General features: G+C 44.1%; 2 protein-coding genes across 2 annotated transcripts; both read right to left on the reverse strand.

The window, feature by feature from the left end:
• Positions 1 to 30: 30 nt before the first annotated feature.
• PPT1 (palmitoyl-protein thioesterase 1) lies at positions 31 to 12,698 on the reverse strand. The gene is made up of 9 exons (XM_007430502.3): positions 12,536 to 12,698; positions 8,411 to 8,520; positions 7,687 to 7,814; positions 6,938 to 7,008; positions 3,954 to 4,053; positions 3,736 to 3,826; positions 2,849 to 2,947; positions 2,437 to 2,508; positions 31 to 951 (listed from the first exon to the last, which is right to left on the reverse strand). Exons 1-9 carry the CDS (start codon positions 12,654 to 12,656, stop codon positions 829 to 831), a joined length of 915 nt encoding a protein of 304 aa, XP_007430564.2. The 5' UTR covers positions 12,657 to 12,698; the 3' UTR covers positions 31 to 828.
• A 1,620-nt stretch (positions 12,699 to 14,318) lies between these two features.
• On the reverse strand, positions 14,319 to 23,276 carry LOC103065730 (elongation factor 1-alpha, somatic form-like). Its single transcript, XM_007430503.2, has 7 exons — positions 23,133 to 23,276; positions 22,587 to 22,766; positions 20,491 to 20,787; positions 20,019 to 20,169; positions 18,280 to 18,536; positions 16,788 to 17,022; positions 14,319 to 14,487 (listed from the first exon to the last, which is right to left on the reverse strand). Exons 1-7 carry the CDS (start codon positions 23,274 to 23,276, stop codon positions 14,366 to 14,368), a joined length of 1,386 nt encoding a protein of 461 aa, XP_007430565.1. The 3' UTR covers positions 14,319 to 14,365.
• Between the last annotated feature and the right edge of the window lie 789 nt (positions 23,277 to 24,065).

The raw sequence follows: 24,065 nt of genomic DNA on the forward strand, positions 1-24,065 counted from the left end.
CACTCCAGCCCTAAAGCTGTCACGACACGATTTAAATTAAAACTGGTTTATTGGACTGTGTCAAGTTGCAAAATACTCATCCTCTTGTAACCCAAAGAAAGCATGAATTCACATGATTTCATCATAACAGCATTCTCTTCCCTAAATTACTGTAGTTTAAATCTCCTGCCCTCACTTTTCGGAGATCTAATCAATGGCTTTTCTATTTGAGCTCCTCCCAGCATTGACAGCCCTGCCTTCCTCCATGAAAGCTCACAGTTGTCACAGAAAGGTCTCAGTTATGGAAACACCTGGCCCCTCCACACCTCATTCTGAATGCAGCCCTGCTCAGACCTCTCATGCTGAAGGGCTGCGTTAAACATCTCCGTTCAGGGCAATTACACAACAGCAGTTGCAGTGCCTTTGGGTTTCTTTAGATTGGCACCTCAACAAAATCACAGAAGTGGTCTCCCTCCCTGCCGAACAGGACTTGTATCACACACTGAAGTAGGAATTTTAAGAATTGTGAATCCTTTCAATTGCATCCTCCCCAAACTCGGGTGACTGGCTCCTAACAGCATAAAAGCGCCATACTATCAAATGACAGCTGTTTAACGCCTGCAGCAGGCAGGTCCTAGAGACAAGGCTGGATTGATTTTTGAACAGGTAAAGTACTTGCAGTCGAATGTGATTAAATTGTTAATCTTGAAATGGAAAAGTAGCCTAGCAGGTTAGTGGAAACAGTCTGTCTTCAAGATAGCTCTTTAGGGAGCATATCCCAGCTTGCCATGAAAATCATCTCCAGCAACCAGACTCTACAAAAGAACAGCCTGGCTGTTGTCACCAGCATCATTGTAGAAATGGCACTATGTTCTTGAAGAACCACTCTTTGGAAAAGTGGAGATGGTCTCCTTCTGCCCCAAGGAACACCAGCTTCCCTGCTTGGTCCATTTCCTTCAGGCCCAAACGATCCTGAGAAAGGGAACACGCCAGTTAAACCAAGGAACTTTTAGTCTTGAAACTCAACAAAGACGATGGCTACGTTCACACCACAGCCTAGTCAACCACATTCTGCTGTAATTAGGGGGCAACTAGGACTTCTGAGTTAATTTAATTGAGCAATCCATAGGAAAGGAGATCATGCAGGACAGCCACTGTCCATGCTTTCTGGGGCTTCATCCAATAACAGCTTGAGGGGCTTGGCAGGTGGCAGCATCTAGCCAACCTTAAAAACCTAAGCCATGTCAGGCTTCATTACTACTTAAATGGGGGACTATAAGGACATCCCAGAGCTATAATGTAGACTGGGAAGTAGAAAAAAATTGAAAGAAGGCACTAGCAAAGCCTTTGATGCCAGGACAACCACAAGGACATGTCCATGCAGAGATTGAGAATCAAGCTTTACCAGGAGGAGTTTTTATCTATAAGTAAATAGGAGGATACCCTATTGGAGAAATCTGCTGTACAATGGTCAGAACTGGAAACTGGGGAGACTGGTTATGTGCCACCAAGGCAGTGTCAACTCTTTGCAACCACACAGATCTTATCCAGGACAATCTGTCCCCAACTTGGTTCTTCAGGTCTTCCAATGATATACTCATCACCACTAAAATCCACCCACCCTATTGCTGGTCATCTTTCCTCACACCTTTCCCAGCATTATGGACTTCTCAAAGGAGCTGCATATTTGCACTGATCGACTGTGCCATCAAGTCTCTGTCAACCCTCAGCAACCACACAGACCTTCTCCGTGACAATCTGTCTCTAACCTAGTCTTTCAGCACTTCCAATGGTGCATTCATCTCCACTGGAACTGAGTCCATCTACCTTGCTGCTGGTCATCCTTTTTTCTTTCCTTCCACTTTTCCCAGCATTACAGATTTCTCAAGAGGGCTAAGTATGGGGAGACCCACGTTCAAATATCTCTTTATCTCCGCCTTTTTCCAAAGCTGATGCTCCCAAGATCTGTTCAACTTCCCTGATCCTATTTTAAAAGTAAGAACTTACTTCGCACCATTGCAAATACTGATTTTTCTCTGGTGGCACCAGCTGGGCTCCACTAGTTACTGAACTAAACCCTACTAACCCCTCTTTTTAGGGCTGAATTGAACCATTAACTAACCAAATGGGCCATTGGATAACACACTTAGCCAACCCAAACCAAAGTTAAAAATACCTATGTTTAGCACACTGATATAGCCACAAAGTCCTTAACTGACCTGGTTAACCTTGTTGGGTGAACAAAACTGTAGAGGTCTTTCTGCCAAACCCAATGGTTTCCAATTCTGGGAGCAATTCCCAAAGTAATATTTATATAGACCTCCTTGCTTTGTTTTTAAATAATGTTCTGAACAGAAAAATTATGTTCTCTAGCATAATTCTGGCTGCAATGTCAGATGGGACACTTCAAGCTAAATTGAGTTTTCAATTCTTCATAGGAAAGACAGCAGCTCTTACCTCTGTGTACAGTGTGGTCTCTTGAAGAGGAATGATCTCCTTGGTCTGGCCGCTCCGGTAGTAACCAAACCACTTGGAAGGAAAGAACAAGAAGGCAATACATAAAAGTGTCTGTTGCGGTGATCAATTCCTGGAAACTGCTAAGGGCCAACCCTGTTTTTCTTATCCTAATGAGGACTTCTAGTGATTGGAGATGGATTCTCAAAAGTGGGACAGGGAGAAAAGGGATAAATCCACCCCACCCAAAAGGGAGACTTGCCAGAATGCCATTTCTGAGGATACCATGCTCAAAAATGGTGCCTTTTGGGGGGGAGGGGAGCAAAACCTACCCTTAGTCTTCACTGTTGCACACAAAGGCTCTATCCCATTTTGGTTTTTAGACATGCACACCTTTTTTAGCACTGCATCTCACCTCAGAGACAGGAGGGTCCACCATCGTGTCATTGAGGAACTGCACCATCACAAATTTTTTCAGAGTCATCAAGTTTTTCTTGTAAGTCTCATTGATGACCTGGAAAAGGCAGCAGCAGGGAGACCAAGATTGGCAGAGAAGGAGAAATTCCAGAACTGTGTCAGGCAAAAAACAATCAAGCCCTAGACTGAGACATCCCAATTTTACACCACAGCAGTATCGTGCTGCTATTGTTATTGTTTAATAACGGGCATAGGTATATATGTAAGGGTGGATTTAGGTATTTTATATTCCACTCTTCAAAGTTTCCAGAATGGCTTCTACTACAAAAAAAAAAAAAACACAATAGAAAGTTGTTATATTATATTGTTATTAGAATACAATATGGGGATGGGGATTTCCTAAGACACTGACCACACCCACACGTTTAGTTTCTTTAAAGCTGCTCTACATTGCATCTACATATGCCCTAGGATTAAAGTATATGCTTAATTCTGTTTCTGCTACTTGAATTTTCTTTCAAATACTTCCAACCCCGCACTTTTTCATGCAGGCGTCCCATAGTTCAGAGCAGTGTTTTTCAACCTTGGCAACTTCACGATACATGGACTTCACTTCCCAGAATTCCCTAGCCGGCATGGAGCATTTTGGGAGCATGGGGAATTCTGGGAGTTGAAGTCCACATATCTTAAAGTTGCCAAGGTTCAGAAACACCGGTTTAGAGTGCCTGCGTTTGCTCTTCTGCTAAGCTATGGTTTGCTCATTTACAATTTGAAAAAACCCAGCGGCTGGTTTCCCAGAACAGAAGCACTGTAACTCAATGCAAGGTGTGAATCCGTGTAGGCTAGCTGCGTTTTGCATTTGTCAGAGGGTCTGGATTGGCTTACCCGCTCCTGGTTGATGTCAGCCAAGAAAAGACTGCTTCTGCGGTATTCCTCCTCATTCACTGGATCATGCCAGTACTGGGCCTGGACCAGGCTGTGCCAAAGACAGAACAGTGCAAACCCCAAATCGTAAAGAACTCTGGAGCTGTCCCCATCCCACCCAGGCACGTCTACCCCAATGTATTTATTTATTTATTTGTCTGTGGGAAGACCAAACTCACCGCTGCTGAATCGCCTTTGTGTAAGCAATGTCTAGCATTTTTCTTAACCAGTCGCAGATACGTGAGCTCTCCCCAGGGCAGTGCGGGAACCCGAACACCCCTGCAGCAGGAAGAGAGACGTTTCGAATCTGCACGTGGCCCTAGCTTGTCAAGCAGGCCCAGAAGAAGTTTGAGGGGCCACTAGCTGACATTAATGCACATTTCCGGGGACATCCACAGCTGAAAAGTTGAACGGTGGAGATGAAGGAAAAGTTATCTTCCTAGCAAGTCACCTACACCCTCAGCACTTTGTGGGCGTTCCGGAAAGCCTTGAAGAGCTGGCTGTTCTCCCAGGCCTTGGCCTGAGGTGGGGGTGAGGAGCGCTCTTGGATATGATGTGTGTGTGGGCGTTGTTGGCCGGATTCACCATCTTGTTTGTTTTTGCCTTTTCTTTGTTTTGGTATTTTTTACTTTGTCTTGTTTTATGGTGAGCTGCCCAAAGTCAGTCTGGAATCGGGAGGTGCCTAAATGGAAGTGAATTGGGGAACTGACTTTGTGCTTTACTGAAGCGCTCCCTGGAAGCTGCAGTTGGTACAGAACACAGCAGCCTGGTTACTGGTCAGTGAGAGCCACCAGGCTCCTATAACACCAGTACCATCAGCACTGTACTGGTTCCAATAGAAGAGGACATCTGCAGCTCAGGGCTGAACTGGGGAGTCCTTGGGGTTCTCTGAGTTTGGTTGTTTTCTTGCAGACGTTTCATTACTCGACTAGGTAACATCTGAAGATCTTACCTAGTTGGATAATGAGACATCTGCAAGAAAACAATCAAGCTCAGAGAATACCAAGGACTCCACCACTGTACTGGTTGCCCGTAGGCTTTCAAGTGTAATTCATGAGGCTGGTTTTAACCTATAAAGGCTTTTCAGGCTCGGCACTTGGCAGGGAGAACCAATTCATCTGGTGCATTTAATCCCAGAAAGGCACGTTAAACCGTCCTTGCCAAAAAAAATCAGGGAGGAGGAAAGAACATGGTTGTTTCTCATGTTATGCCCCCCCCTTTCATGGATCACTTTGCCTCCAGAGATCCAGATGGTGCCCTTCTTCGCTGTTTCAGAGGGCAGTCAAGACAGCTGTTTTGCAGCATGACTTATGTATGCTTTCTTTATGTTTCAATTCATATGGCTGCCCATCTCAAATTCATGAATTATGGTGAGATCCCTTAATGCCAGGATTGGTGTGATTTGGGGGGCGGGGGGGGAGATGTTTTTAATATTTTTCAGGCTCTTAAACCACCATGAATCTCTTAGAGTTGGCAGTCTAGAAGTATTGTAAATAAACAAATGAAGTCTCCTGGGGGATCACTCTATGAAATCGGGAAGGATGTTTCATTCTAAGGCATCTTTGTGATGACAATTTTAAACAGAAATCTTTATTATTTGCAGGATATCTAAAGTCTCCAAATAAGGGTGAAGGTGATTTGATACAGTATGGACATCTCCCTGGCATCAGGGAGGTGCATTTTTTCGATATCCCACCCCAGCAGTAGAACAGTTGAGGCAAGGTTAGCAAGGAATGGGTTGGGAGAGCCCCCAATTTTCCAGGTATGTAATATCTATCCAATGCTTTGCCCAACAAATATTTCTATTCCTTCCTATTGAGATTCAGCAGAAGATTGTGCTCCAATGATTTCATCATTGGTTTGCCACCAAATATCAGCAGTATAATCGGAGGGGGGGTGTTAATAAAACAGTAAATTCAGAGTCATATGTTGCCTGATTCTGTTCTAAACAAACAGGAGCTTGGAAATAGAACTATTTTACATAGATGGGAAAAAAATTAAATTCTTGCTGTAAAGCAGTGTTGTCCAAACTTGGCCACTTTAAGATGAGTGGACTTCAACTCCCAGGATTCCCCAGCCAGCCATGCTGGCTGGGGAATTCTGGGAGTTGAAGTCCACTCATCTTAAAGTGGCCAAGTTTGGACAACACTGCTGTAAAGGAATGAATTCAAAGTATGTATTCTTTAGCAATTCTTTATCAGACAAGATCCCAACAAGTATTTGGGATTTTTAATTTTTTAAAACATGTTTATAGTTAAAAGAGTGAAATCAGATTTTGTATTAGCCAAGAAGCTGAAGGTAATATTGAGAAATTAAAACCCAGCAGACTGAGTTTTAAATCAGAGACAGCAAGTTTAGGCAAAGATCTCAGGACCCATCCTGGTAAACCTGTGCTTCAAGTTGAACACAAATTGGAGCAATTTCTCAAACTGAGTTCCACAAGAACGTGATAGGGTTTCACGAGAGACTAAGAGGGAAGAAAAATCACACAAACACAGCCAATGTTCTATCACCAGACCTTTGCCTCTTGATCAGAAATTCTGGACTGTTCTTTTTATAACAAGTTCCACAGCCTTCAAGAGCTGGAAAAACCCTGCTATAAGACTGGGATGCTGAGATTGGGTGTTTTCTGGTAGTATATCAGGAGTAGGAAACCTCTGAGCAGCACACAGCCCCCAAAGACCCCGAGATCATGTGCTGAAATTCAGTGACAAATGGCCCATTTTCAACAGCACAATTTTCATTAGATTTGGAGGGACTGGCCTTGTCTATAGGTAGTTTTAAGAGCGAGAGTGACAGCACAAGATTGTGAGCGGCAACACTCCCTTTCCCCCTCTTAAATCCTCCCAAAACCTCAACATCAAGCAACAATTGTGTTAAAAAATTTTGGCTCTTCCCCTTCTTTGATGTTACTGCAGCCCCAGACTCAAAAGAAGTTTCTCCCCTTGCAACAGACAGAAACTGTCTGTGCCATTAATGGAGCAAAGTCAACCAGAACACTAAACATTGTTCCAGAAACAATCCCAGCATGCAGGTTCATCTTGGATCCTACATAACCAGCAGACAAGTTTACTAGAACTGGAAAGGGTTAAATTCCACCTGGTTGTGAGGACAGTGTTTATGATGTCCTAAAATTATGCTCTTCTCTGAAAAACAGGGTTACCTTGGTGTTGACCTCCTATGGAAATCAGATTGAACATAGGTGGAGATGGACATCTTTGCACCACTGCTCTCCTGAGAAGGAGGGGAAAAAACAGATCACCACCAGAAATACATCTTCTACCACAGAACTGAACCTGGAATCCACCTGATTATAATTTTAAGCTTTCCCGTATGGTATTAATTATAGGGGTTGGGTGGCTTGGAACAGGGATGGGAGTTGAAACTCCAGAATATCTAGACAACACCAGGTGGGGTGGTGTAGACTGCTGCTGGGTTCACGGAGCCCTGTTTTGTAAAACAAGGCAGAATTGGCAGCATGAGCAGAAACCAGAAAGCCATAAATCTTGCTTTATAAACTACCATGGCTATCATCACATAGGACACTAAGCCCAAACGAATAAAGGTGACATTGTGGTTTGGGGTAATGAGTAGACTGGTCAATTTAAAACAGATAGGTACACCTGAGAAAGCTGAAGTTTTCTGTTGTGCTGCAACAAAATCACAGAAACATGGGAAACCACCTCACATTGGATTGTGCTCTGCTTTCAATGTGCCCCAAACTGATCTACTCTGAGTTGTGATGGCTCTTCAAGAGATCTGTCCATCATCTGCTACTCTTTTAATGGGAGACATCAAGGACTGAATCTGAGATCCTCAGGCATGCAACCCTGGGTTCTACCACTAATGCATGGGGCCCATTCACCTACTTCATTCCAGGGACTTCCGTCACCTCTCATCTGAAATACTCACAAGAACTGCCCTCCCTGCGAAAAGCCCATGGCATTGTAGCCACCTTGAAGCTTTGAATCTTTAGAAAGCTGGTCACACACATCCTTGACTTGATTATTGACATTCATGAAGTAGCTGTTCTCCATGTCCTAGGGAAAAATGAAAGGTTGATGAAGAGGAACTAGCCAGTTGTGGGTGCTTCAAAGGGTTGGCTTTACAAATAGGGAAGGAAGCCCATTCAGAAAGGCATGATCTGGTCCTCCAATTAGACAGATTCCTACAGAACAGGCCTATCAAGGGCTACTAGCCTTGGTGACAAGGTGTAGTCTCCAGGTACAAGGTCTCTCTGCCTCTACATACCAGGTGCATGGGAGCAACCGTGGGAGAAGAGGGCTGCTTTAGTCTCATATTGGTCAGCTTCCTAAATACATCTGGTGGGCCACCTTGTAAGAAAGGGCTAGATGGGTCTCGGCCTGAATTAGCAGGGCTATTCTCACATTCTCAACCTTGGAGGTTCTTTGTTTATGGCTACTTCCCCCTCTTGGGACGATGCAGCCAGCTGGTCCACCCATTCAACTAGAGGGTGAATTCAAAATACCCCACCTCAAGTACAAAACAGGCTGTTTCAGCACCCTACAGTCACTCTGTATCCACAGTTCTGACTCTCCCTTTTAGAAAAGAATTGGGAAAACATCCAATTCACATGTCTGTATGCTGAAAGCATGCATCGTATGAACGGACTCACCTCAATTAAACTGCTGCCTATCTTCAGAGACAGCACATAAATTCCCGGGATTTTCTCTTCCACAATTTTTTTAATGTAACCCATGCTTAAGGGGTTGCAACAACTATCTCCTATAATGCAAAAAAGCAAAGGGAGAAGTTTAGAAAATCAGAATGGCTGTTTGTCTAGGTCCCTTAACTATTTATAGCTATAAATATATTAACAGCATTAAATCAAACAATCAGCAAATGCCCAAATTAAAAGAAAAAAGAAAACAGGGCTGTGTTTTAGAATACGGATATATACAAGAATACTAGAACGTTGCATAAAACTGTGGTCTAATCCCACCATGTCTGGTTAGGAAAAACTGCTTTAGCTGAGCTTTGAAACCCAGTTACACTCCAGTTCACTGATTCTTGTGCAATCCAGTCAGATGGTTCAAGTGTCACCTGGCCAGTTCTGAATAAGTTGACTAAACTTAGCTAGGTTTCTTGCTACCTGTATTTTTAAATGCCTTACAAGCATTTATTCTCAATAAAATCCACCTTATAAAACAAGAGACTGTGAAAACAAAGGATGAGCTTCTGAAGTACTGTACCTTCAAAAACTATATATAACTAAATTTGATCTATCCTTCATGATACCTGTCTCTCCCAAATCCACGTTGCTACATTTCTGTCCATTTTAGATCTTTTTAAATAAAAACTAATTTCACAAAATGGCCTGGTCTTTGGACAAGCCTCTCCCCACCCTGAATTTTAACTGTGAGTTCCTTGTCCCTTCCAGATCATAAAAAGATTCTTACGGAAAGGAAAACGGGACTGAAGTTTTAATTTTTATTATTTCGAAAAATATTACAAGGGTGGGACAGCTGGAAGTGCTATGTTTCCAAAAGAGCTAGAACTCTGAAATCCAGTCCTGTGTGGCCAAAAACATTTTAGTTACTACAAGGCAAGACATTAATCTAAAGCAAAGAAATTGAACTTTATTTCAAACTGGCTGGGGAACTTCCGGAATACTTAAAAAGCATGAACAGCTGAATAGCAACGAAGAATTTGGGGAAACAAATTTGATTTAATAATAGAGGCCACAGGCTGGGACTAAGTTCTCCTTTGGGACTTTTAAAAATTATTATTTTTATTCAACATTTCGAAGCAAGAACATAAACAAGAAGAAATAAAAGACATGTAAAAAAACAAAGGGCAGAGTAGAACTAATGAAGTATGGATAAGTAAATAAGGGATCTGAAACGTCATAAGAACGATCATTTTCCAGTATATAATGAATGAATTATAAAATTATAAAGTACGTTACCTCTTGAAGAAAAAACTGAAAATCCCTATTAAACTTTAAGTTAACCATTCCTGCTATAAATCACTAACTATAAACTATAATGAATTAAATTAATACTAGACATTTTCCATACATTTCCATAAAATTGATACATGTTCTCTACATAGTAAAACCCAAATGTATTCATCAGTGTGTCTCAACCTTAGCAACTTTAAGCTGTGTGGACTTCAACTCCCAGAATTCCCCAGCCAGCCATGTTGTGGAGTTGAAGTCCACACAGCTTAAAGTTGCTAAGGTTGAGACACACTGGTATCAATCATAGTCCAGGAATATCCACCAATTAGAAGTAAATTCTACATCAGATTTACTTTTCAAAAACGAAGTTATTCTGGAGATCAAAGCATACTCTCCCCATCTGCTTAACTATTCTTCCAAGGCAGGAATCAGACATCTTTCTCAATAAAAGGGATATGAAACCCTTGCCTCAATTTGCATATACAAGGCTAGTTCTGTCTACCTTGAAGGGAAGTCTGATTGAGTAAAATTGTATAAAAATACATCAGGTTGCAATGGGAATTCCATGTTAAACATTTATTCCCTTCTAATGTAGACTTTGGGTTAAAAAGTGGTAATAAAGAACTCAATCCACAAGAGAATGACTCAAAGCTTCACCGGTGTCGGTATATCTTTCTGCAGAACGAGAGCAGCAAGGAAGATGGATTAAGTACCGTCTTGCAGTGAAAGCGTCATCCAATGCTCTAGAACGGCCACATCCAACAATAACACACACTCATAAAAGGCTTTATGCTATTATTTATTCTTAAGGACCACAAACCTAGCAACGATATGTATGCATTCTGCTTGGTGAAAGTGACTTGGATCCATTTCCTGCAGGTTAGTAACCTGCTGAGATGCAGTTAAATTTTGCAATCAGAACGCTGTAGGTACCAGTAATTATTTATTACTTATTGGATTTGTTAAGACCACCCAAGTCCAAGAAGACTCTGGGCAGCGTACTGTGAGACCAATACTTATGTTAACTACACCACTAAAAGCCACATGACTGTGGAGTCCTTGGTGGTTCTCTGAGCTTGGTTGTTTTCTTGCAAATGTTTCGTCGCCCGGCTAGGTAAAATCTTCAGTGCTAGCCACATGGCTGCTTGGACCACAACCACACTCCCCAACATGTAAGAAATCTCAACGGGGCTCCACAAACCCACTAACCCCAGGTCTTAAGAGACTTCGGAGAAGCAAGGAGAGTGGGAGCCATGCAAATCTCCGGGGTGGGATGCTGTTCCAGAGGGCAGGGGCTGTGAAAAGAAGGCACGCTTCCTCGGTCCCCTAAGATGACAACTTTTCGACGACGGGACCTGGAGCACACTCATTCTGCCTGAGACAGGCACTCCCTCAAGTCTGCTAAAAGGAAAGGCTAACCCACTAGTCTGCAGATCATTAACACTCCAGCACCCATCTCCATCCACCCACAAAGATAAAGGAAGCAACTCTTCTGCTGTGAAAACTCTAGGCTGAGTTTTCTCTAGGAGAAAAACAGGAAACTCTTTTAGAAACAGGAACTTATTCCAGTCAATTCTGCTTTCATTTTTGTAATACCAGCTAACCAATTTCTACATCAGGTGCTTTCACCCCCCAGCCTCCAAATAGGAACATGAGACCATTGCAAGTAAATTACTTTCATAACAGAGCTAGTATTCGATTCTGATCTGGGTGGATTTGAATCTATCAAGTGTAGACCACCAATATTTTGCATGAAGCAGATGTTTGCCAGATGAAACCGGCAGAGCAGCCCTATTCATATCAGCTCAGAAATTCCACTGAACTCAAAGGCATTTATGTTAATTCCAGATAAATACGTATAGGATTGTAGCCACAATTAATTTCCTATCAGTGAGCAACTAACTGACCACAAATAAAAGCCTTCCACCATTCTTCTGCTGCCAAGCATGTGAAAAAACAGGAAACAGGCCGTGATTAAACTGTCATCATGGTATGTGTGCCCCTAACAGGATCCCAATATGTAAAATGGGTGCAACAGTAACAGTTAACTTTACCAACTGTTGCGACAGTTGCCAAGACTTCTTACCCTATCTTTTTTCCCTAAAAGTTGAGGGAGCTGATGTAAAAGTCACCCCCAATTTTATCCCCCAAACAAAACCTCACGAGGGAAGCTGGGGTGAGGGCAACCGACTGACCTTCGATTGATTATGCACCAGTGCCCCGTCCAGGAAACCCGTGAGGCTGGGTGGGTCTCTGCAGACCATGCCCAAAGTGGTTACCACACACTTCGGGGACTACGTGTAGGACCTGCCTGCCCCACAGTCTAGTAGAAGAGGATACGGGGCACCCCCTGAAAGAGATCAGCAAGGACGGAGAAGGGGAAGAAGGAAAATTCTCCGTAGGGGCCCCTCTCTGGCAACTGCTGCCCCCCAAGTCAGATGTGCCTCCTCTTTAGAAAAGCATTCAGATCTGCCCGACCGCAGCACCAGTCTTCATAAGCAGCTCGACTGGCAGGATTTACTGGTTTCTACTGGCTGATTTTCTGCCTTAAAGCTGCTTTACTGCATCCCGTTCGGTTACTGTAAGCCGCCTGGGATCCGGGGACGAGGCGGCAGACAAAGGCTCGCGCGTACAAAAAAGGGCTAACCAAACGAGGCTTCCCGGACCCGGACCAGCGGAGCAGCGTTCGAGCACAAGCCCCATCATCCCCAGCCAGGAGGGCTGGATGGGAGGCGGGAGCAGCGTCGAAACCAGGCAGCTGAGCCGGCTCCTGAGCGGCTGCAGCTGGAGGACGAGCTCCCGCGGCCCCTCCCGCCTCCCCAGGGCAACCCGGCTCACCCATGCCGTGCCAGATGACCAGCGGCACCGGCCCCGCGGCGTCCCCAGAGCTCGGCCGGCGGAGTCCGCCCAGCAGCAGCAGCAGCAGCGCGAAGAGCAGCGTCCGCCCGCCCCGCTCCATCCTCGGGAATCAGGCGCCTCGCCGCCGCGCGGGGGGGAGGGGAGAGGGCGTCACGCGACAGGGCCGCCGGGTGTGGCCCCGCCCTTTGGGGCTGGAGGCGGGGGTGCGGACAGGACCCCGCCTTCCCCCGAAGAACTCTGGGAGTTGTAGTTTCGAGGTCTTGCCTGGGCAAAGCAAGCTTCTTCGTAAGCTTCAGAATTCATTGCACAAATTTCATCGCATGAGTTTCAGGGTTCGTTTCCTACCTTTCGTTTCATACATGTCAGGGTTCATTTCATAGATCTTGGAATTTCGTAAATTTCATCGCTTGAATTTCAGAATTCAGTCCCTACCTTTCATTTCATAAATTTCGTTTCATACATTTCAGGATTCAGTTCATAAATTCAGAATTCAGTTCATAAAGTGCATTCCATAAATTTCAGAATTCATGTCATGTCCTAAATGTCATTTCATAAATGTCATAAATTCCATTTCAGAATTTTCAGAATTCATTTCCTAAATTTCATTTATGAAGGGACGGGGTTGTTATGGCAGTTTGGCTGTGCTGAGGATGATGCGGCTGTATTCATGACGGCTTCTCCAGCTTGGAGAAACCTGGCTGCATTCATGTATCCTGAACCATGATTTAAGGAGGGTTAAGCGAAGCCAGAATGGCTGGATTCACTCAGCGCTCAGGAAATGAGGAGGATCCAGCTTAGCGTAAAGGGGCCGCCCTCCAACTCTGTTGGAGTCACTTGTTAGGCCATACAACTTGAATAAATAAATCTCTGCTTCTTTATGCTTGCCTGTAAATAAAGGGATTTGGAAGAATTCCATTGAAATATTCCGATTGGAAGCATTCCCAAGAACTTATTCTCAACTTTGGAAGCAGAGAATCCCAGCTCTTTATGTTAACTGCTTGTATTTACCTAGCTGTGCACCTGGATTCCTTCCCTGAAGGGAGACCAGCTTTGTACCAACCCAATCAACCAAAGTTGGGCGTGTTTTGAATTGGGCTACCGGATCTCTGCTGCAAAACATTTAGACCAGGAAAGGGCAGCCAAGGGATTTTTTTTTTAGGACAGCTCTTTGCTGCTCTCTAGTGGCCATTTGAGTTCCTGCAGTCAGGATCTGGTGGGCTTAGCCCACTGTTTCTCAACCTCAGCCGCTTTAAGACGTGTGGACTTCAAATCCCAGGATTCCCCAGCCAGCCAAGCTGGCTGGGGAATCCTGGGAGTTGAAGTCCACACAGCTTAAAGCGGCTGGGGTTGAGAAACACTGCCCTAGTCTAATCCCTACTAGCTTTGCTTCCATTCGTCGTCCAAGATGAGGCAGAAAGTTGTTCTTGGCCATAGTGATGATGCTTAAGATGGATGGATGGCTTTGTAGCATATCTAGCTTCCTCTTCACTTACTTCTAATAAAAAGAACCTAAGAAATAAAATGGGTGTTTAATGCTCCTGAGCACCACCCTGAAGACCCATTTGTCTTCTATCATTCCAACCCATGTGGTGTATTTTAGGATAAGCACTGCAAGTTATGGATGTAATTGACAAATGCTGCCACAGCGAACAAGACCCCGTTTTTATTTTGATGTTTTTCATTTACAGCTTTTAGCCCACCAGCTCCAAGGAGTACTAGATGCCCTTAGTCTTCTTCCAAGTCTCTTCCTGGTGCTTAGTCCCAATGAGGAAGCAAACAAGGCCAACGGCTGATCCTTCACCAGAACCTTCACTTCTTGCCTGCCTTCACAGCTGACTTGGTGATTTTAGCTGGCCCACTAGCCTTCTTCTCAACGGATTTGATCACACCCACCGCCACAGTCTGCCTCATGTCACGGACAGCAAAACGACCTGCCAGAGAAAGAAGAGAACATCACCCCAAGTATAACACGATTTGCCTGGTTCTGGCTTAAAACCAGGAGGAGCCCCTTTTAAGGACTAACACGTTTTGTTAAAGGCAAAAGCTTTCGTGAGCCACAGCTCACTTCATCCGATGCAGAGAGGGGCTAGACTGGTGTAGGATATAAACTGAGATGAGGTGAGGGGAAAGGAGGGGGTTCTGAACCCACTCCTCCCACCAATGGATTTTGCACACCAAGCAATGTGACTCAGGATGCTATGTGAACTGAGTTACATCATGTGATTCCTAGAATAATCTTGACACGAGCATTCTTCCATGTTGCTGGATGTGCCTAAGCCAGCCTTGTGTCACGGGTTATTATTGGTTGTTCATGGTGAAATGTCCAAGTTCCTGAAATTCATTGAGAAGGAATGCAAGATAAAAATGCTGCAAGATGAAATGTGTGTTTTGTTATCTATTGCACAGTCATGTTCTATATAACCAGTTGTTGCACAGACTTGCTTAAGGGATATGACTGTACAGAACCAGAACAGCAGGCTAAGTGTTATCTTTCTCTCCCTATATTTAAAAAAGCAGTAAAATTGCAACTATCAATGGCAGAACTGAAAAGCAAGGTGGGAAATTATGTTATAGAAATCAAAATCCATCTTTCAAACAGTAATTTAGAAATTTGCTGGAATCTCCTCTTTTTCAGCCATCTCCAGATGGATGGGGAGTGGAATATAATTCATAGCAAGAAGCTCCTGGCCCAAATGCAATGCATTTTGGGTTATGGAGGTGCAAGTTCAAGTTCCCACTGACCACAAACCTCATTAAGGGGACTTTAGGTCGGTTGTTCTTGAGAAGGGTTGAGCTGAAAGTTGCTGTGGGGATAAAATTAGGGGACCTCCCCCTTCATTACCTTGAGCTGCTAGAAAAAAGGTGGGGATATAAAAGTATATAACTTTTTCCCCAGTGTAGAGTCACAATGGCTGTGTTGACATATTTAACCTAACCATGGTTTACCTAATGAATCCAGCTGTCATAAACTTGCTTATGAAGGTAGCAAAGGTAAACTGTGGTTGAGCACAGCCAACATTTTAACATTCAGATTCTTTGGATGTTGAACAGCTCGTCAACCAGTGTAAGTTTGTAACAAGATACAGCTAAACATATCCATTGTACTGAGTTATGGTTTGTTAAATAAACAATAGTTGCCTGGGTTCACACAATACCTGAAACCAAAAACCACCACAAGATACCTTAGCACAACATAAATATTTTTGAGTTGAGTTCAGCTCCTAGTAAATTCACAGACAGATCCACATAGTTTTCCTTGTAGGATGTGGAAACTTTTAACCATGGCCTTCTTCCAGGTGGTTTTTGGATTTCTCAGTCTAGCTTCCATTCCTGAGATTCCCTGAAGGTTTCCCGTCCAAGTACTAACAAAGTCCAATGCTTTAACCTCCTGAGATCAGCCAAGGTTAGCTAGGTGCTACCACCTAACAGGGCAGTAGGACAATATATTAACCCAACCAAATGAAAGCATCAATCTTATAAAGGATTCATGAAAAAGCAATTGCTGGTTTTGGAGACCCTGAAACAAAGTCCTGCTATTGTATTTTGTGGTTATTAAAGTCTCATAGTAATCAGTAGCCCTCATAAAAAGTCAATACATGGCTGAGAGATGCAACAGGACAGTCTTCCAGTCCTGTTCAGCTTCTCAAGCATCAAGGATCAACTTGGACAAAGTACAGCTTATTAGAAAATGCCTGGGATTTAACCAAGTTTTCCTGGCCAGCATGTTTCTGAACCTGTTGTTCTCATGTGCAGGCCATTGTTTTATGGAAGGGCAGAAATGCTGCAAAATGTAGATTCTGGGCCCAGTAGAGAAGATGGCCTAGGTAATGGAGTCTGCCTATCTCCATCAAGGTCAACTTCCTTACTCTTCACAGCCTGGGCCTAAACTCCAACAGAACCTCATTTTTCCACCCCATATTCCAATGTAAGTTTCTAACCCTCCCAACTACAACAGTTCCCAGCTCCCACAAAACAGTTCAAACTGCCAATCAGGAAGTTGAATGGCCAAAATGAGGAGAGACTGTGCTTTGATACCTTTGAACAACTTAGCTCTGTGTTCTTATCTATGACTCATAAAACCATTACTTTATTAAAAGTTCTGCCAGTGCAGTCACGATGCATAAGGGTTAGTTGATGCTCTGACACGTACAAAACCCACTGCTTTAAGACTTTTGCACCAGAAAGAATCAGAAGCCAGGATGCCAACAACTTGTATAAAACTCCCACTTACCAAGAGGTGGGTATTCAGAGAAGCTCTCCACGCACATGGGTTTGCCAGGGATCATTTGGATGATAGCAGCATCCCCCGATTTCAAGGCTTTAGGGTCATCCTCCAACTTCTTCCCAGAGCGACGGTCAATCTTCTCCTTGAGTTCAGCAAATTTGCAGGAAATATGGGCAGTGTGGCAATCCAACACTGGAGCATAGCCTGCTGAGATCTGTCCAGGATGGTTCAAGATGATCACCTGGGTGCCAAGGGCAGGAAGAAGAAGGATTCAAGCTTTTTCAAGGATCCTGCAGGGCAGCTGTTACTAGGGTGAAAATGCATACGTCCAGGAGTGACAGAGGACAAGGAAGTGGATAGATGCCAAAGCATCTCCAGTGAGTAAGCCACACAGAACTCGCGGCTCCGATTTATGAACTGAACAAGCAAGACCAGTTGGATCTGATTTCTGCAGAGTTCTAAAGCATAACTTGATTGGTTTGGCTTTGGGCTAGTGTAGTGGGTGAACTCAGCCATTGTATAAGCAAGTCAAGGTTCATGACTTGGCACATTGGAAGATGCATCTGGTTGTAATTTATTGAACTACACTTAGTGCAGTGCACAAACTCAAGCTATGTGTCTGACTCTAACCAAAGACAGCCCACCACCCACACAAAACTCAACACCCTATTTGCAGCCCCCCAAATGTTGCATAACAGAAATGTAGCATTACCAAATGTGGATGGCATATTTTCACTGAAGAAGGGTCCAAGATTCCTGGAATCTAAAATGTTCCTTTTCCCACCCCTGAAGCCCTCCAAAACAATGAGGCTGAAAACACGCAGCCCCACCAGGCAGACAGTGCCAGGTTGACCTTTTCTGACCTTAGAAGCTAAGCAAGGTCAGTATTTGGATGGGAGATCATCAGGAATATTCCTTCATTCAATTTATACCCCACATTTAAGTAAAAGAAGAGTGGCAAACTACTTCTATACTATTCCCAAGAAAACTGCATGGACATGTTTGTGAAATCACCAGGAGTTGAACCTGATTCAACGGTGTCTTTATCTTTTTACCTCCAGTGGCAGGACCATGTTACCAAAATGCCTCCTGCAACAGTCCAGCAACCAGTTCAGAGGCTGAGCTGCATCCCTGGGCCCAGAAAAAAGTTGCCCAGCCCTCTTCTAAGCATGGATCATTGTAAACATTGATCATATGAATCATTATAAATCACAATGCTGGGTCTACAGTTGGGCCTAAGACCCAGACGATCCATTGGCAACTTTGTGCTATGTACAAATCCAATCACACATTCATCATGAATCATCTCCAAGCAGCTCTATATCCAGGATCTTATTTTAGTCCAAATCTGTTCTTGTCCACTTTGGAGGGACCCACAACAGCTTAGCCATGCTGTGCTATGCTGCAACTCTTATTTCCTCTTCAGTGTGGATTTACAGGAACGCCAGGAAACTCACAGGCAAGCCGTTCAGCGCCTGCTGCACCTTCTCTCCCTCACCTGGGCTATGAAACTGCCTGCCTCAATGGGGGGATCATTCTTGCTATCCCCCGCCACGTTCCCACGGCGGATGTCCTTCACAGAGACGTTCTTCACATTGAAGCCGACGTTGTCTCCTGGCAAAGCTGCCTCCAGTGCCTCATGATGCATTTCAACAGATTTGACCTCTGTGGTGATGTTGCTGGGGGCAAAGGTGACTACCATGCCAGGTTTCAGGACACCGGTTTCCACCCTGCCCACTGGGACTGTGCCAATGCCTGAGGAACAAAGACAGAAGGCTGGTCATCCATTGATGGCACATGTTAAGAAACCTCATAGACACTGTTAAAAGAAGTTGCAAGACAGTGATTTCCAGCCAGGGTGTCATCTAGATCTGTGAACTTCAACTCCCAGAATTCTCACCAAGGCTATGGTAGTTGAGATATTCTGGGAATCAATGCCCACACCCCTGATATTTACATCTTCCTGACATGGTTGGCTCTGACCTGCTGGCCTTCAGAAAGGTTTAAAAACCTGCTCCATTCCTTGGGCACTGGGGCCAAGTTGAGTGGAGTTTCCGCCTGGAGGGGTCTAATAGGGATTTGGGTTCTGATTGCCTATTCATTGCTTGCTATTTTGTTTTTGTTATTGGTTGTAAGCCACCCAGATTTGCAATTGACTGAGTTGGGTGACCATATACATTCTGAAATAAATAAATAAAATCTGGACAGCAACCAGTTTGGGCAAGTTTTAGGCAACAGGGTGTATGTCTAGAATCCCACTCAGCAGAATAGTTCTAGGACAATGTAGACTAGCTTCCCACATTTTAAAATAAGGGAAGTGGTACATACTATCAGTTAAAATACTTTTTGTTAATATTGTGCCTCTCAGATACTTTGGAGTTGTAATCCCAATCCTCTGAAAAGCATGGATGTGGTCAAGAACAGTTGATGACCACCAAGTCAGAAAATCCAGGATAGTAGCTGTGAATTTCTGTAATTTTAGACAGTAAGATATTAAAGATTCAACAGGAACAACTGATAACTTTCAGCAATGGCAGAATCTCAGGTATTTGTCTGGACTCATCCTGACTTTTCCTGTTTTCTAGCATCCTGAATATCATTCGCTGATTGGATCAAGTCAGATAATTAACTTCTTCACTTGGGTCTCTGCTTAGGGCTCTTTCTCAGAAATCAGTAGCAGACATACAAATAATAGACAAGTCAAATTTGCAAGATCTTTTCTCAACTTGGTGATCTCCAATTGTGCAAAGACTACAGCTCACAGAATTCCAGAGGTGGAAGGGGAAAAAAGATATCTTTAGAACTCAATTTCTTCAAAACAAAATTTGATTCAGCTGTCATATCTAGACTGCAAAACTCCCGACAACCAAGAGGGCTGGTAAGTGATGCATAAAACTCATTCCTTGCTGTCATCTGATGGTCATCTAGATTTGTGCAGCCCAAATATGGTCGCTGTATATTTGGACATTTTTTCTGGAGACTTATGGGGGCATATCCCTCAAAACTGTTGGGTGCAACACAATGAACTGGAATCTCAGCTTGTGTACCTCTTGTTCCCAGGACTTGATCTCCCCACCAAAGCAGCATGATTCTTGCCCTTTCTCCCCAACGCACTACTAGTGTTCACTGAATGCTAGCACAGGGCAAATGAAGACCATATGGAGACCTCTGCCATTTTCCATCCCCGCTCAGCATAAGGGACCACACAACTTTCCTTCTTCCTAGCTGTGTACGTACCACCAATCTTATAAACATCCTGCAGAGGCAGACGGAGGGGTTTGCTAACAGGGCGGGAAGGAGGGATAATAGAATCCAGAGCTTCCAGCAAGGTGGTCCCAGAAGCGCTGCCCTCCTTCCTGGTGATGCTCCAGCCCTTGAACCAAGGCATCTGCGAAAAGGAACAGAGAACTCACTGCAGAGTTTTGAATACCCCAGGGAAGTTCCAAACCACACCATTACACAGTTTGGCTGCCAAATGTAAACCAGACACTTCCAAAGCAAGATTCCAGGGGGTGAGCACCCAGCTTGCTCCTACAATACATCAGTTAACAGCTGATTTGGTTAAATATGTTGCTATAACACAGTGTTTTTCAACCTTGTCAACTTTAAGATGTGGGGAATTCTGGGAGTTGAAGTCCACACATCTTAAAGTTGACAAGGTTGAAAAACATGCTTCAGCACAACCAGGAACAGTCCATAAACTACTTACATTGTGGCTGGGCTCCAACATGTTGTCTCCATGCCAGCCAGAGATGGGCACAAAGGCAACAGTGGCCGGATTGTAGCCAATCTTCTTGATGTAGGCGCTCACTTCCTTGACGATTTCCTGATAGCGTACAATGCTGTAAGGAGGCTCTGTGGAATCCATCTTGTTGACCCCAATGATGAGCTGCTTCACCCCTAGGGTGTAGGCCAAGAGGGCGTGCTCTCGCGTTTGCCCGTTCTTGGAGATGCCAGCTTCAAATTCACCCATGCCCGCGGCCACAATCAGAACAGCACAATCGGCCTAGGGAGAAACACAAAACCGGACTATTTACATTGACCACCAGGGGGCAGCAGATGACCAGTTTCATCCTTACTGGGAATCATCAGACATACATAGCCAGATGATCTTCTAAGTTTCATTTAACTCTAAACTTTAAAAAAAAGTCCATGAGGTTCAAATCATCTACCAGGAACTGAAATTGCAGAAGTTGTACTTAAGCCCATCCACAGATAAGCCAACCTGCATTGTACATAGTATCGGGGTTAAAAATTCAAGATTCTGCTTATCCACTCATATGCAAGTACATATGGGAAATATGAGTACTTTTAAAAAGTATTACCATATATACTTGCAGAGAAGCCCGTCCACGGATAAGCTGAACCTGATTTTTTGGCACTTAATATTCTCGGCTTATCCGGGAGTATATACAGTCCGTTAGCTTCAAGAATTATGCAAGTCCTGGCAGTTAGTGATGTTTTAGGAAGAGATATCTGGAACTTATCCGAATGGTATGTGCAATCCACCTCCCCTTAGGCCAGTGTTTTTCAAACTTGGCAATGTTAAGCTGCACGGACATCAGCTCACAGCCTAAGAAAGAATTTACAAGGCTCAGTGCAGCCCATTACTACAAAAACATGCCCCACTTTAACTAACCATAACTAAGGTTGTGTGTGTATAAGGCAGTGTTTCTCAACTTTGTCAACATTGAGATGCATGGACTTCAACTCCCAGAATTCCCCAGCCAGTCCACGCATCTTAATGTTGCCACGTTTTAAAAACACTGCCTTAGGGTCTCAGAAACAAAAATGCCCTAAAGGAAGGTAGATTATATATACCCATTCTGCAGGGGGGAAATGGACTAGAATATTGCTAGAAATCTAAGAAAAGCTAACTGGGCACCTGTAAGACATACCTCCTTATATCCTTGATCGTATACTTTTAAGCACTGGAACTGGGACAACCAAGTTTCCTGCTTTATCATTCAACTATAATACCCAGAATTTGGGGAGGGGAGCAGAGGTACAGAACTTGAGGCAAATTAACTTAGCCCCACACCCCATAAGCATTGTCTCCTGCCCCTAAAGTCCCCCCCCCCAAATTACTGCCCCATTGTGATCTTTATGGCCCCAAAAGTGGAAGTTAACAATAGATGAAGGGAGCAAAAGTCAAGATGCTCTTGGATCGAGTTCAGCTCCCAGCGAGTCCAAAGACACAATCTGTAGTTTTCTTGGCAACAGTAAGGAAATGGTTTCCATTGTCTTCTTTTGTTCTTGGCTGGCAGTCCTGCTATCCAAATATTACCCAGATTCAATCCTGCTAGTTTCCAGGCCCAGCCAAGGTCAGCCAAGTGTTGCTAACTCCTCAGACAATGTAAATTTCCTTAAGTTTATTTCATTTCCATTTATGTAATTCAATTTTACTTCCAGTCCATTTAGGTGGTCCTAGCCACCCTTTCTGAATTTGATTTCAATCCTTATATTTTGTCCCAGCTACTCTCTGCCCACCAAAGTTCAGACTCTGGGTCAGCCCTTCAAGATAAGACCGACTAGCAAACCAAAGTCACGTGGGCCAATACTACTTTTATTGTGAAGTTATATTCCTCCTGTCTCTCAAGGCCATTCCCTCTGTCCTTTAGACTCTTGGCCTGGAAAAGTTTTCTAAATCAGGGTTTAGGACTTAGTAGGTTGCATGAATCTAGCCCATCATGGCTTTTTCAGTTAACCATGGCTATGGAACTGGGACAGAGCATGCTGGACAAAGCTAGTAACTGTCTCTTGGAAATGCAGAACTCCACATTGTCATTCAGGAGGGTCTCATACCTGGGAAGTCCCAGTGATCATGTTCTTGATGAAATCTCGGTGGCCTGGGGCGTCAATGATAGTGATGTAATACTTGGCCGTCTCAAACTTCCACAGGGATATGTCGATGGTGATTCCCCGCTCCCGTTCCGCTTTCAGCTTGTCCAGCACCCAGGCGTATTTGAAGGATCCTTTCCCCATCTGTGAAAAGCATGTCCATGCCCCGATCATTTGTTAGACATTTTAATATTTGGGGAAGGGGAAAACTGATTCATTTTACTGTTGGCTTCTTTGTGGATGGGGGCTTTAAACTTTAACCCAGTGTTTCCCAACTGCCTGGGGAATTCTGGGAGTTGAAGTCCACATATCTTAAAGTCGCTCAGGTTGAGAAGCACTGGGTTAACTTTTCGGTTTCCCAACCACCAGCCCCCTAAAAGACTCTGCTAAAGGCATCATGGGGAAGTACCACTTTTGGTTTCTTCCCCCCAAATGAAGAGCAGGTACTTTCACCCGGCTACTCTGGAGCCTGGGGACACACTCCACACATGCTCAGAGGCATTCCCTCACCTCTGCTGCCTCCTTTTCAAATTTCTCAATGGTCCGTTTATCGATGCCTCCGCATTTGTAGATCAGGTGTCCCGTGGTGGTGGATTTTCCAGAGTCCACGTGGCCGATCACCACAATGTTGATGTGAGTCTTCTCTTTGCCCATGACGAGAACCAGATTTTGGGGCACTGGGGGAGGGGGACCAGGGATAAAGTGAGGGCAGGAAGATTATTAGGCACCTGAAAGAGAGAGAAGGGAAGAGAACAAACTGGAATACATCCATCTTAGACTGACTCCACTTGAGATGTCTTCAGCAGCACTGGGTAACTTTGGAGCTCAGTTTTCTTGGTGGGGGTCCATGGAGATTAAGAAACAAAGGCAAGGAGAAAAAATGTCAGGCCCTCCCACAGGACCACAGCCCCAATCCAGACTCCAGCAAATAAAACAGTGCACAAGACTATGGGGAGGGAAACTACTTGAACAGACTCCAGATTATAAATGCAATACATTTATAATCCAGATTATAAATGCTTCCCCTTCTGCTGAATGAGGTGGCACACGGATCTGCTCAGAAGCAAATGCTTTTGGCTGCATGTGCACCAAAGGCTAAACCATAACAGATAAACCACCGGATCTGTCCCACAGCAGGCTAAACCAAAACCAATACTTTAATTCACTTAAGACAAAATGGGGTTTGTAGATTTTGGCTTAGCCAGTGTATTTTGGGAACCTTGGTTTGTAACTTAGTGTGCTGAGTTAATAACAGCCACTGAGAATATGAGTCAAGTGTGAATCCATGCATATAATCTCAGTTCTGGGAGGCTTGAATAGCACACCAGAATAAAAAAACTTTTGGAACACATTGGACGCCAAGATGGAGAACATCCTTCAAATTGGTATCAGTGGAAAATAGGAAGCTAGTTCTGCTCCTTTTTACATATATAAGGAAGAGAG

This window comes from Python bivittatus, unplaced genomic scaffold (assembly GCF_059951505.1).
Source record: "Python bivittatus isolate LINGU-HERP-01145 unplaced genomic scaffold, Pbiv_v1 ctg000260_np1212, whole genome shotgun sequence".
NCBI lineage: Eukaryota > Metazoa > Chordata > Lepidosauria > Squamata > Pythonidae > Python > Python bivittatus.

Coding starts and splice junctions, on each gene's coding strand:
- PPT1 (XM_007430502.3), bottom strand. CDS start 12,656: ATGGAGCGGGGCGGGCGGACGCTGCTCTTCGCGCTGCTGCTGCTGCTG. Junction 7,009..7,686: donor TCGCAGGGAGGGCAGTTCTT/GTGAGTATTTCA, acceptor CCTCCTTCTCAG/GAGAGCAGTGGTGCAAAGAT. Junction 952..2,436: donor AGACCACACTGTACACAGAG/GTAAGAGCTGCT, acceptor TCCCTTTCTCAG/GATCGTTTGGGCCTGAAGGA.
- LOC103065730 (XM_007430503.2), bottom strand. CDS start 23,276: ATGGGCAAAGAGAAGACTCACATCAACATTGTGGTGATCGGCCACGTG. Junction 20,170..20,490: donor TGTTGGAGCCCAGCCACAAT/GTAAGTAGTTTA, acceptor TCCTTTTCGCAG/ATGCCTTGGTTCAAGGGCTG. Junction 17,023..18,279: donor CAGGCAGTTTCATAGCCCAG/GTGAGGGAGAGA, acceptor CTTGGCACCCAG/GTGATCATCTTGAACCATCC.